General features: G+C 30.3%; 1 protein-coding gene across 1 annotated transcript in view; it reads right to left on the bottom strand.

Moving 5' to 3' along the window:
• Window positions 1-11,233: 11,233 nt before the first annotated feature.
• The window catches only part of Triqk (triple QxxK/R motif containing), an 80,603-nt gene continuing 77,146 nt past the window's right edge, over window positions 11,234-14,690 (bottom strand). The window contains exon 5 of the mRNA XM_026383638.2: window positions 11,234-14,380. Coding sequence (XP_026239423.1) covers window positions 14,267-14,380 — 114 coding nt within the window. The 3' untranslated portion in view covers window positions 11,234-14,266. The remainder of the gene's footprint in view (window positions 14,381-14,690) is intronic.

The following is a 14,690-nucleotide window of genomic DNA, read 5'->3' as shown; positions in this document are numbered from 1 at the left end:
CAGACCCAGTGCTTCACAGGTGCGAGGCAAGAGCTCTAAGGCTGAGCCCCAGCCCCAGCTCATGGGTACAGGAGATTTATACAGCATATTTAGTAAGATTGACTTTATATACCAATTGTAGACATTACCCTTTATGATAAAATATATAGCCCTTTCCCTTGTACATGAATCACAAAAAACTGATCTATAGACGATGAAATAGAAAATAGCAGCATGTACCACAGAATAGAAATATAATGAACATTGCTATTACAATGCAGTAAAACTTGAACTTAAAAATTAAATTTTAAATTAAAAGCCCTTCTATCTCTAAAACACACACACACACACACACACACACACACACACAAATATTTAAATTTTCTATTAAATAACACTTGCCTGAAAAGGAAAAGCAAAATAAGAATTTTTTTGAACCAACAGATCTGTGGAATAAATTTAAAGCAGAGATATAATATTTTTTAACCATTTATTTCAGTAAAAATAAAACAATAAAAATAAGTTTTAAATTTCTAACTGAAGAAAATAAAAAATCAGAAACCAAGCAAAACCAAAACAAAGCATGAGCATTAGGTAGAGAACATAAAACAAATAGATTAAATTAGTATATAAAAATATTATTCTTAAAAAAAGATAAATAAAAACATAAAAGGGAGAAAACCTAAGTATACAGCATAAGAATGACAAAAGGAAATAACTGTTGATATAAAGAGAAAACTTTAAATAATAAGAAAATATTTTATGCTTTCTTATGCTACAAAATTTGAAGACCTAGGTGAAACGGATATTTGTTAACTTCAGTAGAAACAGAAATTTAAATAGACAAATTCCCATAGAAGAAAGAAAAAAAAATCAAGAAGGACTTCACAAGAGCAATAGGATTACATGGTTTCACAAAGGAATTTAAGTTAATTCTAAAAAGGAGATGGAAATACTGCATCATAAACCGATTCAGAGTAAACACGGTACAGAAAAACTCCCCAACTTTTTTTTTACAAAGAAAATGTAACACTGATGTCTAATCTGAAATGTAATAATGATGCTTGATCCTTGTGTTTAAAAAAGAAAACTAAAAACGGATATAATTTATGAAATTGATATAAAAAAATAAGTAACAGACCACAAAATATCATTAATAACATAACACAGCATGACCAGGTAAGGTTTATACTGTGTAAAGATTATCAACAATAAGAAATTTATTACTACAGTAGGATTTTTCCCTAAAAAGGAAATATAATTTTTCTCTCAGAGAAAAACCACATGATTATCTACATAAATGCGGAAATACATGATGAAAAAGTTCAATAAATATTCTGATAAATCTTGAGAGACTAGAAATGGTGGATTCTTCCTTACTTCCTTACATTAGTATACACATATATGTTTATTTTCTATATGTATCAATTTTACATAATCAATTACATATTTTATACATCCTTTATTTATATTACATAAAACAGATTCATATTTTTATGTATAAGACTTATATATAATAATTAATATGCAACATTTATTATACTATATATTTATATATTCATGATTTATATATTCCATAATTATATATATTTACAAATTATGTGATTTTATAATTGATAAATTATTTATAACCCACTATTCATCTTATATATGATTGATGAATTATTATATAACACTAATTATATGCTTAAAGGCTAAATTTCTCTAATATGGAAATTTGAAACCCTAAATGCTCCAAAATTGGGCATTTTTTGGATGCTAGTATGACACCACAAATGGAAAGTTCCATACCTGATCTTATGTGATTTGATGCAGGTAAACTAAAATACAAAATTACCTTCAGGTTATGTGTATAAGGTATATATAAAACATAAATAAATAAATTTTAGGGTTAGACTTGGGTTCTGTCCTCCAAAATCTCATTATATATGCAAAAATCCCCAAGTCTGGAAAACAATCTGAAATCTGAAACAGTTTTGATCCTAAGTGTGTTAGATAAAAGATATTCAACCTATAAATGTACACATATGCATACACATAATTCTAAATTAAAGCCAGACTTATGTAATGATGCAACAGAGTAATTTCTGCAGAGTAAGGATGACCACTTTCTCAACTAGTATTTAACATTATGATAGCAGTATGACTCAGTCTTCTTAGGCAACAAGAATTAGCAACATAAGAATTGAAAAAGAACACCCCAAAAGACCTTGAATTATGCCAATTTACAGATAACAGGAGAATACTTGGAAATCCTTAAAGAATCAACTGTAAGGACAGGTGTGTTGGCATGTACCTGTAATCCCAGCAGCTCAGGAAGCTGAGGTAGGAGAATCACAATTTGAGCCCAGTCTCAGGAATTAAGCAAGATTCTGTCTTAAAAAAAAAAAAAAAAAAAGGAAAAAAGGTGGGGTGTGTACTGGGGCTTGGTAGCAGAGAATACTTTGGGTTTAATCCCCAGTTATCACTTAAAAACAACAAACAAACAAAAAAAAAAAAACTACATGAAACTGTAACAATTTTTTGGCAAAACAGGATATAAATAGCCAAACTCTAAGTTATCAAATCGCTTGCTCAAAATAACTTAGGTAGCAATCTAGTCCATGCCTCATGATTGTGATAAATGAATAATAAAGTGGCACATAAATAAAATATGACTATGTCAGGAGGTAATAACTGTTACAAAGACAAATAAAAGAGATAAGTGGGTGAGAAGGTCTTGAATGGGTGAAGATTTGCAATTTTAAACAGGGTAGGCCTCACTAAGAAGATGACACTTATGTAAAAACTTGCAGGAACATGGCTGAAATGCCTACTCTCAACATTTCTTTACTATAAGGTACTGAAAGAACTAGTTCAAACTGCCAGGATGGGGAAAAGTAAGTAGTACAACAACTGGAAATGAAAAAAAAAAAAAGGAAAATCAAAGTTACCATTATTTGAATACACTTTTAAGTCCTCATATAAAATTCAAAAGAATCTTCAGACTAATTATTAGAATTAACAATTTGTTTAACAATATTATTTCAATAAAATTAACATAAAAAATTCATTTCTATTTCTACAAATAAGCAACAAATACTAGTTTAAAAATAAATATTTAGCATAACACAAATATTAAAAGGTACCTGTGAATAAATCTACCAAAAAATTTAAAGTTTAAGAAAAACTTTAAAAATTTTTGCTAAGTAATGAAAAATACCTGAATAAATAAAGGTTGAATATGTTAAATGTGGTGATTATTCCCAAGTTGATTTAATGAAATTTCAGTAAAAATATTGTCAGGGTTTGTCAGGAAACTAGTGAAGCTGTTTCTAATACTGAATAGAAGTTGAAAGAATCACAAATAACAGAGCTATTTCTGAAAAATAAGGGTATGAACTAGCCCTATAATATCAAGTTAATTATAAAGAAGTTATTAAAATGATGTGGTGATGGCACAGGAATACACAATGAAATATACAAATCCATGTGTCAGAATACTCCAGCGAACCAGAATATAGAATCCAGAGTGAGCAATTGTACCTGTTGCTTATAGGAGGGAGCAGCTCAATAAATGGTATGAGGACAACAATACAGAACTGACACAGATAAAACATGTTCAAGCAGTGCCTGAACATTCCTTGAAAATTAAGGCAGGGTAAAAGGGACTATCACCCAAAATGTGTATATTTTTATTTTGGGTGATCAAGGTAGGACTCACTGAATAGATGGTATTTGAGCAAAGCATAATAATCAATTTCAGAAGAGATTAAAGACTTAAATAGAAGAGGAAAAATTGTAAAACATTTAGAATATAGAAAGCTGTTTTCATAGCTGGGAGAGGTGGTGAACATCAGTGGTCCAATAGACCCCGGAGGCTGAGGCAGCCTCAGAGACTTAGTGAGATTCTCAGCAACTTAGCAAGATCCTGTCTCAAAATAAAAATATAAAAAGGAATGGTGAGGTAGCCCAGTGGTAAAATGCCCTGGGTTCAATCCTTAGTACAAAAAAAAAAAAAAAAAAAAAAAAAAGGAAAAATATTTCCATGACTCTGGAGTAATATCCTTGCTTCTCTACATTTAAAAATTTTAAAAAATTGTACTAGGTGAGGTGGCACGCACCTGGAATCCCAGCAGATTTGGGAGGCTGAGGCAGGAGGATCCAGAGTCCTAAGTCAGCCACAGCAAAAGTGAAGCACTAAGCAATTCAGTGAGACCCGTCCCTAAATAAAATAAAAAACAGGGCTGGAGATGTGGCTCAGTGGTTGTGTGCCTCTGAGTTCAGTTCCTGATACAAAAATAAATAAATAAATAAATAAAAAAGATGTATTTGATCACATTAAAATCAAGAACTCTTGTGCGAATAGACACCCCAAAGAAAGTGAAAATATGACACAAATACTAACATTATATTTGGAATACACACACAAATAATTTAAAATATTAAATTAATATTATCAGAATATATTTAAAATTAATAATTTTTCATCCTTCTTAAGAAAATTGGAAAAATATTTTGAAAATGGGCAATAAAATGAAAAAAATTTTCACAAAGAGAAAATATAAATGAATAGTAAAATATATAAAAAAGGTGTTCAAATTCGACAACAGGAAAGAAAAATTTGACAGTAAAATGATTTTATACACTAAAAATGGCACAAATTAAAGAAATATGGCAATACCAAATGTTGGTATGCTGGATACTAGGTACCAGGGTTATTAATTTTTATTTCAACAACATGCATACTTTTACATAGTATATATGAAATATATGCATTTTAAAAATATCTGGGTCATTTCATATTTAAGAATAAAGAGGTTGATCAGAAATAATCAATTCATCCATGAAAGAGTGTTTACAAAAGAAAGTTTCAAAAAATTTCCTAAGACTCAAATATGTTTCTAAGACATAATTTGGATAGCTATATTAAAATTTCTTTGACTGCATTGAATAATAATTTGTTAATTAAAATTTAATACTGCATTTGAATCCAATAATTAATGTAGAATTAGGAATGCTTGGACTAAAAAAAATGTGAAGTCAGTGGAAAGTTCCATTGCACACTCCAATTCCACATCTTATTTATTGGAATTGTAACTTGCATAGACCTAGGACAGTGGTTCTCAACATCAGTGATCCAACAGATGGTGGGCAATGATGACCCCAGGGTAAACATTTGGCAACGTTTGCAGACACTTTTGGTTGTCATAACTGGGCAGGGGAGATGCTACTTGTACCTAGCTATATACTGGCATCCAGATCCTGCTAAACATCCTACAACATACAGAGTTATCTGGACTCGTACAAATAATTGTCTGGCCTCAAATGCAAATAAAAACAATGTGATAACCTATTCAGGGAAGTAGGTGTAATACTTTATTATTTAAAAATATTTACTTTGTATACACAATGGGTATGAAACCATGTTAGTGTTGGAGATACAGCAATAAAACCCAGAACTTCTTCTTTAAGAATCTTGGAGTCAAGGTAGAGAACAGTTACATGAATAGATAATTACTATGGAATAATTTCTATGAAAGACAGAAAAGAATCACTGAACTTAGATTTGGGTGTAAGGAGTTGGGCCTTGAGCAGCGTCTTAAAAAATAAATAGGAATTTTTTGTATTCATCAAGAGAACATGGTTTTAAATCAGAGAAAGAAAAGAAGGTAACAGTGAGCATAAAGGAACACCAACAAATTTCACAACCTATTCTGCCACACACACTCTTTGAGACACCAGCTGGAGCAAGCTGGCACTAATGGGTCTCTATATTCACTGGTTTTCCCTCACATGGAATATCTTTCTATCCACTTTTATTCCTGCCTCCCTTTGATGAAACCATCATCATCTTTCAAGATCACATGTCATGTCATGAGACAAGAATGTTTTATTTCTTTGTTTTTAATATTCATTAACTTGTTTTAAGCATAAAGAAGAGCCATTGGCATTTAGCAAATCCTCAATTTTTTAATGAAAAATGAATAAGCTCAAATATTCATCCTTTCTGAAGCATTGATCAATTTCTCACTGTGAAAAAGCAGAATTGTCTATTTCTATAGTGCTTATGTTGAGGATTTGTGAAAAAAGACATATTTATCCAATGGGTGATTAAAAATTATGGAAAATAGAAGAATATAATAAAAAATAGAGACATACCTACTAGGTGTTGGGACTCAATATGTATCTCTGAAAACCATCTCCCTTCTAGTCTTCCTGAAGCATAGACTGAAGGAGTCATTCAATATAAAGTAAAAATCACTTGTAATTCATAGCCAGAGTCAAATACTCCTTACTTTTGCCAAATATTCTTCTAACACATTTTAAAAACACACATAAATACACACAAAGACATGTATATTTAAACAAATAGAATGGTATTACATGTCATGTTTTATAACTTCTTTTTCACTTCTCTTCATGTTATTCAGTATAAATATGTATGATTTTAATGATTTCATCATGCTTATTTTATGGAAGAAACAATTCATTTAGAGAGACTCTAATGTTGGACATTTATATTACTCTAAGGGTTTTTTTTGTGCTACAAACAATGCTGTGGATGACAAACTTTGCTCATTTTTGTATACTACTGGCATTGTCATCCAATATCTACAAATACTTATGAAAGTTAAAGCCTTGGAAGGATACTATAAATGGATTTCTAGAAAGTATGTGAGATTCCTATTTCCTCAAGAAGGTTAGAAAACAGACTTATTTCCTCAAATTCTTCATTAATTCTAAGTACAAGGTTTCATTCTAATTTAACATACTATAATCTAATAGTATTTCCAGGATGATTTTTGACTCATGAATCAATTCCTAGAGATAACTTTCCCAGTAAAAGATTCCCACAGTGTCTACTATGACTTCCTCTAATAGTTTTTATGAATACATTTTTTACATAGAAATCATAAATTTCATCAGAAATTAACTTGGTTTTAATCATGGTATGAATGTGCTTTAATTTCCAAAAGGATACTCAATTGTTAAAATACATTTAATAAATAAGCTTTATTTTCATTGTAATTACATATGATGCATTAAGTAAATGTTTATATATTTTTATCTATTCCTGGACACTGCATTTTTTTCTGCTGGTCTCAATACTTTTTCCTTGACTATGACATTATTTTTATTATTTATACTTTAATATTTACAGATTAAGTTTCACTTTTTACTTTTCTATTCCCATATTAGAAAAAAGTTATATTTGTACAATTGATTCTTCCTGTCCAGGAAGACCATTGGTGTCTTTTTTATTAAAGCTTCACTTGTAATTCATAACCAGAGTCAAATACTCCTTACTTTTGCCAAATATTCTTCCAACACACATAAATACACAAAGACATGTATATTTAAACAAATAGAATAGTATCACATGTCATGTTTTATAACTTCTTTTTTACTTCTTTTCATGTCATTAAGTATAAATATATTACATTACCCTGTAGAGTTTTTATTTAAATAAAGGCTCATCACATATCTTATTATTTTTTACATAGCCCATAATTTTAGTTGCAGTTGTGAAAGATACTTTTAAATTATGATATTTTACTAATTTTTATCATTACTGTTTATATATATATGTTGATTTATAAAACTATTGATTATCACATAGTTATTTTCTAAAGGAGAATATTATATAAATCTCGTTCAATATTTTGTTAGTTTTCTGTGAGACACATAATCAGAAAATGTTAGGCTTTTCCATTTTTGCCATGTTTACCACTCACTCTGTTGCTTTCAAAATCTGATTGCACTCACTATTGCTTTCTGAAAAATGAAAAATAATGCAAAAGCATATACCTTTCATGATTTTCTTGAGAATACTCTATTGTTAAGGTACTAAAAAGAATAATGATTACAATGTATTGAAGTACATCAAATATATTAAATCTATGAATTATAATGACAGTAAAAGCAACATCAATAACAGTTTCAAATCTTCATTAGTCACCTTTAGAGAGTGCTAATGCATAAATGTGAAAGGAAAAAATACAAGTATTTATCCTTCTTTTCCTGTACGAGGTACATTTTAGGGTAACCAAAAAATCGATAAGATTTATCTAATAATTCCACATAAATGGAATGGCATAGTAGTCACTAGAAACTGGAAGGGAGAGGGAGGTAGGAAGATGGAAAGAAGACATATAAGGATCATTAAAACACAAAGAAGAATCAGTTCTGATTTTCTGCAGCACTGTACAGAAACTATTGATGAAAATGATGACTAAAAGAGTGTGACATTCCTAAGACACAGAAATGATTAATATTTGAGGAGATGGAAATACTTATAACCCTGATTTGATATTACACCTTGTATAAATGTCTCCAATTATATAACAATGTAAAAACATCCTATCTTGATTATAATAATAAAATAATTCCATGTAATAAATACTTAAGGAATGACAGAAAATTGCCATTTTTCAATGCAAAAAGATATAATAGCTCTAGAAATAATTGTGAATGGATGCTAAAAGATATAAACAGAATATTAATAGGAAACTTTATTTTGGCAAGAATCAGTTTATTATTACATGAACTCACAGATATATTTCAGAAATCCTGTGAGATAAACAGATATATTATGTTCCTTATTAATTGCTGTGAAATACTCTTGGCTTAAAAACAAGTAACAATAACAAAAAAATCTGTTTGGAGCTAATCTAGCTTAAGACCTCATTGCAAGTTAAAATAAAACATGAAAATAGAGAAATAAAATGAAAACGATGAAAAAGATCAAGTCTAGAATACTGTTACGTTCTAAAGGACCTGTAAATCCATGGCATGAAATAAAAAGGTTTGTTTTAGAATAAAAGAAATTTAAGAAATGTTAAACTGAATGGAGTATGAACCTTGATTCAAAATCTATTGTAAATAGTTATTTTGGAAACAATTAAGGACATTTTTATACTAACTTGTATTAGATGATATTAAGATATTGTATTTAATTTGATTAGCAAAACTAATGGCTTCCTGGTAATACACATCAAACAAACAAGCAAACAAAAAGCAACTTTCTTCTCAGCTAAAAGAGCATATTGATTTATTTACAGGTAAAATGCCACCATGTCTAGAATTAAAAATACTTCATGTTATAAAAAATGGAGGAAATTCATATAAGGGTGGCAAACTTTTATGACTGTTTATATAGGTGATGCTATATAGAAGGTCATTGTATTATTCTATTTTGTGTAATTCAAAAGATTAGCAATAAAAGTGAAAGCAGTTAAAAATGAGAGAGGAGAATAGATGAGGATCAGTGATGATTGTAAGTAAAGGAGCAGAGATGGTTAATAGGGAAAATATACGATGAAGTAGGAGAGAGTGCTAATCCACCAAAATACCACTGGGGTTCAAAACAACAGGGAGAGAACTTTAGGGACTGCCCAAACTCAGAACAGTGAGAGACAGGGTAAAAAAGGAAAAATTGGAGAAGGGAGCTGAAGCACTCAAATAAGATGCACGGAAGAACAGTCCCTGCATGGATCACAAATGTTCGGCACTAGCATCACCAATAGTTTATTTCTCATTAGTCTACCAACTCTCTCACACTGGTGTTTCAAGTAAACCATTCTAGTAGAGGCTAAGACATGATCTCCTCAAGGTCTTTCTATCAAGCATTACATCCAGCAATGTTTGTTCATAAAACCTCATCTGAAAAAGAAACTAATTTCTGCAATTTGAGACTTAAATACTTTTAACCTCATTTTATAAATATGAAAAAAAGTAAAATTAAAAAAAAAAAACTCTGAATTTTGTGGTACCCTGGGACATACAGAGAAGGCAATCCAATGAAGACCTGCCTAGTCACATTCAATAGAGCAACTGCAGAAGCAATTTGTTACTAGCAGATGGATAGTTGAGCACTAAAAGGGATGATAAACTAGAAAGAAATTAGATATTGAAATCAATTTCTTTTAGGCTTATCTTGAACCTTCAGTTTCACACAAACAATTGTATTTGAAGAAGTCAGAAAAAAATGCCATACTAAGAGGGGTGCCCGTGAAAACAGAACTTTACACATGCTATAGCCTTTATAGTCACCATTTACTTGATTGGTCCAAATATTTATAGTTCATTGTTATGACTGCCAAAACTGGCAACCACAAGGATTGTTGTCTCAATTAGGACAGTAAACAGATTGTCTCTTTTTTTAATGAAAAAATCTAAAATGTAATACTTCACAGTTTAACATGTTTATTCATCTAAACGAGCTAAAAAATAATGGTGCGACATCTGTTCGAGAAGCATTGGTACCTCAAATTTTGGCTGCCTCCCTACCAATTTGGTTGTTGTTTTAAAAAATGAAGAATAGGAGGGGGTACTGTCATCAAAAAAAAAAATCTTCTGGCATGTAAAGTATCTTATTTTTCTTGAAATAAGGATCTCATATCTGTTGCTAAGGATAAAAAAATGTATAACAAGGAGACACTATGCTGAATACGGCTGCAGTTCAATTGTTTTAAATGAATTACTGATCTTCTATGGATATTTCCATACTACTATAATTTTTTTACATGACTCTCCAAGTTCCCTCTATACCTACCTTTATAGTCAAAACCTCAAAAATATGATAAGAATGTTCCTGTGGGTTCTGAATTCATCTGCTACATTTAAAAATTTTTTTTTAATTGTTGGTTGTACTGATTCTAGATATGGTGTCAGAGGAACAAAATCTAGCAAACACATTCTATCCAGACTGCATTGGAGTAATTCTAATAAAAGAAGGCAGTGCTGCTAAGGGAGAAGGGGTAGGAATCTTCTCAGAGAAGCCTCAGGTAAGTGTAAAGAAGTCTAACTGTTGTTAAGGAGAGAATATAAAATTATCTTAGGTAGTTTCTAGTTCAAGAACCTTATGTTATGATGAAATACATTAAAATTGAATAAGTTTTAATTTCAAAAAGTTGATTTCTGAAACTCAGTCAAAGCAGTAGTCACTCTATTGAATTATCATTGATTATATACTTTTAGAACCTGCAAATGCTTTAATATTCATATAAACATTATAATAAAATTTTAGATTTATTTTCATTTGGAGAGAAGACGCATGCTAAGTTGAATTCAAACATTTAGCATGTTTTTAAATAAATATGCATACTTGATTTACTAGACAAAACAATGTTTCTATTTTGTAGTAACCTTAAGGCTAGTTATCTTAATTTTCAAGAGAATCAGAATGAAAACAAGACCTATATTTGTAGATATAAAAATATGTATCGCAATACAACCAAAGTTCATAAATGCTAAATGCTGTTGATCAATATTATGATGTTTAAATTTTATTTATTAAATTAAAAAATTTCGGATCATCTGTACATCAAGAAATCTAGACTCAGAACTAAAATACATTAGCTTAAATTTTAACATGCATTTATTAAATTTATGTGCAGATTATTATGCTATTGGACAGAAATGAGTAAGAAGATATTTTAGATCTTACAATCATCAGTTGGGATGAGAACATTTCTTCTGTCTTTATGAAAAACCGGTAAGAGATACTCTTTATATATTTTGCTCCCTTAAAATAACCATCAATCCTACATTTTTGTTGAAATAGTTTTAAAAGAAATACTAGATGAGGTTAGATTTTTACAATATTTCCCCTCAGATAATTTATACATTATTTACCCTTGTCTAAACTTACATGAAAAATAAGAACCAGCAACTCTTCATACTTCATTCACAGTATTTCATAGGCTATATTTCCAGCATTGGTTGGAAATCTATTCTGCAGAGTATGTTAATAAATAGATTTGAACATTCTGAAAAGTCATTATAATTTTTTTCTGTTTTTGTCTTCTGAATTATTCCAAGCAGTAAATTATTGGAGGGAAAATAACCTGTCTAAAATATGTTTGATGCCAGTCTCAGATTTCTGCCAAATACCACTCACTTTTCAAAAGTGCAATCTCCTGAAACAGCAAAAGATATCACCTTTCTGTCTTCAAAGATTCAAACCAGACTTTCAATCTGGGATTTCTCTTTACAGTATTGGCTGCTTCCCAGGTAATGTGAGTTCACAAAATTTGTATTTCACAAAAACTGTTGTGTAAACATATATCATCTCATGTTACCTGCTATTTTCTAAAATCAAAGCTTTAAACCTTTTGGATGTATGGTTTTCTGAGGTCATCATAAATCAATCAGTCATACAAATGTACTAGCTATTGACTTAGGTATCAATAACACTGGGCAATAAAATTTGCCTATATTTACAGTATATTTAGGCTAACATGTATTACTATCATTTCCCCCCAAAAGAACACCTCATGAATAGAACAGAATGGTAGTTTTTCTCAATATGATAAATTTTCAAACATTTCCAAAAACATAATTATCTATTTTAAATACTGTAAACCCTGTTAATATCTCACTTGTATGGGTAGCTAATAAGTAATTATTACATATCTTCTCATTTAAATTAAAACTGAAAACCAGGAATAATCTTTATTTAATATGACTGTTTTTAACACCATATGGGAGGGAAATAACTAAATGAAAATTGTTCACGTAAATGTGATGGGAGTAGAGGAAAGCAGTATTTCTTGACATGTGGCATGTCAGTCAGGAAAGTAAAAGGCCCATCATATCCAAAATGCCAGCTTGGATATTCCCTTGCCTCCCACTTTGCGAACAGACATACCACATGGCATAAAATGCTGCAACCTTTCCTAAAAATGCCACTTGGATTGGTCCACTGTGGTGAGGATATAAGAACTCTTGGTCTGTCTCTTGAGTTTGTGAGTTCAAGAGAAGAATCCAGTAAATAACACTGGCTAAATTTTGTCCTCAGATGTTTGGCATAAATGATCTGTGAGGATATTGGAACCTTTGGCTGTTTTCACACTGATGAAATAAATTATGCTACTTTAAAAAACTCTACAGAGCATAATGTTACACTGTCATATTCAACTTTTTGCAAAAGTACCAAAGATATGTTCTTTAAGAAATTCTTATAAAGCCATAATATTCCTAGGGTATTTATCAAAACTTTTGTCTCTTGGCCACTATGAAAACAATCTGAATACTGTATTTATTCTTCATAAATACCATGTGTACACTATGAAATACATTATGCAGATATCTCAAAATATCTATTTTCTATGTATTTTTATATAAGGTAGTAGTTAACAACTCTTCTATGGATATATAATTTCCATTTTTCTAAGCTTTATGTTTTCATGTCTTTTTAAAATGTAGTAAAATTTGATTATCAAAAAAGTTGAATAGCCTAGTCATTATGCTCCAACGAGTGGAAAATACATTGAAAAGTTTATATAAAAAGAAACTACATGAGAGTATTATGAGGTACATATTTTCTTCTATTATTTATTTTCCCTAAAAAATTCTAATTGATTAACTCTTAAAAGATAAAATGTAAATTTGGAAAACAACTTTGTGTTTTTCAGATTTAGGACACAACCCAAGAAAATGATTCTGAGTAGATAAGACTTCTGCTATTCTGTGCTGTGAAAAAGACTGCACAATTAAATGACAGATTGTTACATATCTCTCTAACAAGAAGGGCAAACTGATACTGCAGGCAGCCAGAACAACATAATTAAAATAGAATTCCAAGTTTGTATTAATAGAGTAATAAGTTAATTAAAATCAAGATCAACCGAACTTTCTATTTACACCAGTTCAGGCAGCCCAAGAGGGAAGGAACTCTATTTTAGAGACATATGTGACTCTTTGAGCTTCTGTCATCCAGGTGCCATTTCTGACGGAGCACATGTGCACTGAACAGTTGGCAAAGAAGGAAAAGATTACTGTAGATGTATGTGCAGATAGTCTCTCTAATGATATAAAATATGCCTGGAAAGAAAGCAGGATTTCTTTGTAAGAGAAAAATTTCCCATGACTTCTCGATCTTTCTTAGGTTCTGAATGTGATTTGAGTATGTTCCTGTAGATTAGGATACATACTTTTACCTATGATGTATATAGAACAAAAACACATTAAATAATCTGTAAGTGATGAAGCTATACATGTAAGTTAGGTAAGACATCTGAAAACTTGGATGTTATCCATTTTATCTAAATGCAACATGTATAGGGAGCCTGTCAAAACTGACAGATTTATAAATGTATCTGGTAGCCTACATTATACTACATTGCTACATAAGGTTCTTTTCTTGATATCCTATACAACTATTTTAAAAAGCTATTTCAGCAAACTAAAAGTAACAAAAGAAAATACTGAAGATGTTGTAGTTTCAGTACGTTAGAAAGTGTTGGTCCCAGTGGGTGCTTTTATAAAATTATTTTCCTTTCAAATATTGATTGCTGCTCAGCTAATCTTCATCTGGGTCCAGATCAGGCTCAACATCCGTGGACAGTCTGAGATAAAAGAAAGCATAGAAAGCCAGCAGGAGGGCCAATATAGCTGCAAGTACAAGGCCAACTTCCTAGGGAAGAAAAAAAAGCAGACTTAAAATTGATGGAGAGAGACTGGTTAATGTCATAAGTTTCATTAGATAAAATAACTGTATTATTCCACTGTGTGGAATGAATCATTTGAATCTAATAATCACATTCTTTTTGTTCAACACTTTTTGCCATTAAATAAAGAAACTTATTTTGCCCATGTCAGAACCCATTTCAATGGCAAGTACATCAGTGGGTGAGTCATTTCAAATATTATTACTTTTAGTTAACCTAGTATTTTTCCTAATAGTAAAATTAAAAATTGTTTTGATAACTTTTCATAGTTTATAT

Source organism: Urocitellus parryii, chromosome 7 (assembly GCF_045843805.1).
Source record: "Urocitellus parryii isolate mUroPar1 chromosome 7, mUroPar1.hap1, whole genome shotgun sequence".
NCBI classification, from domain to species: Eukaryota; Metazoa; Chordata; class Mammalia; order Rodentia; family Sciuridae; genus Urocitellus; species Urocitellus parryii.
This window is presented reverse-complemented; position numbering and strand designations above follow the sequence as displayed.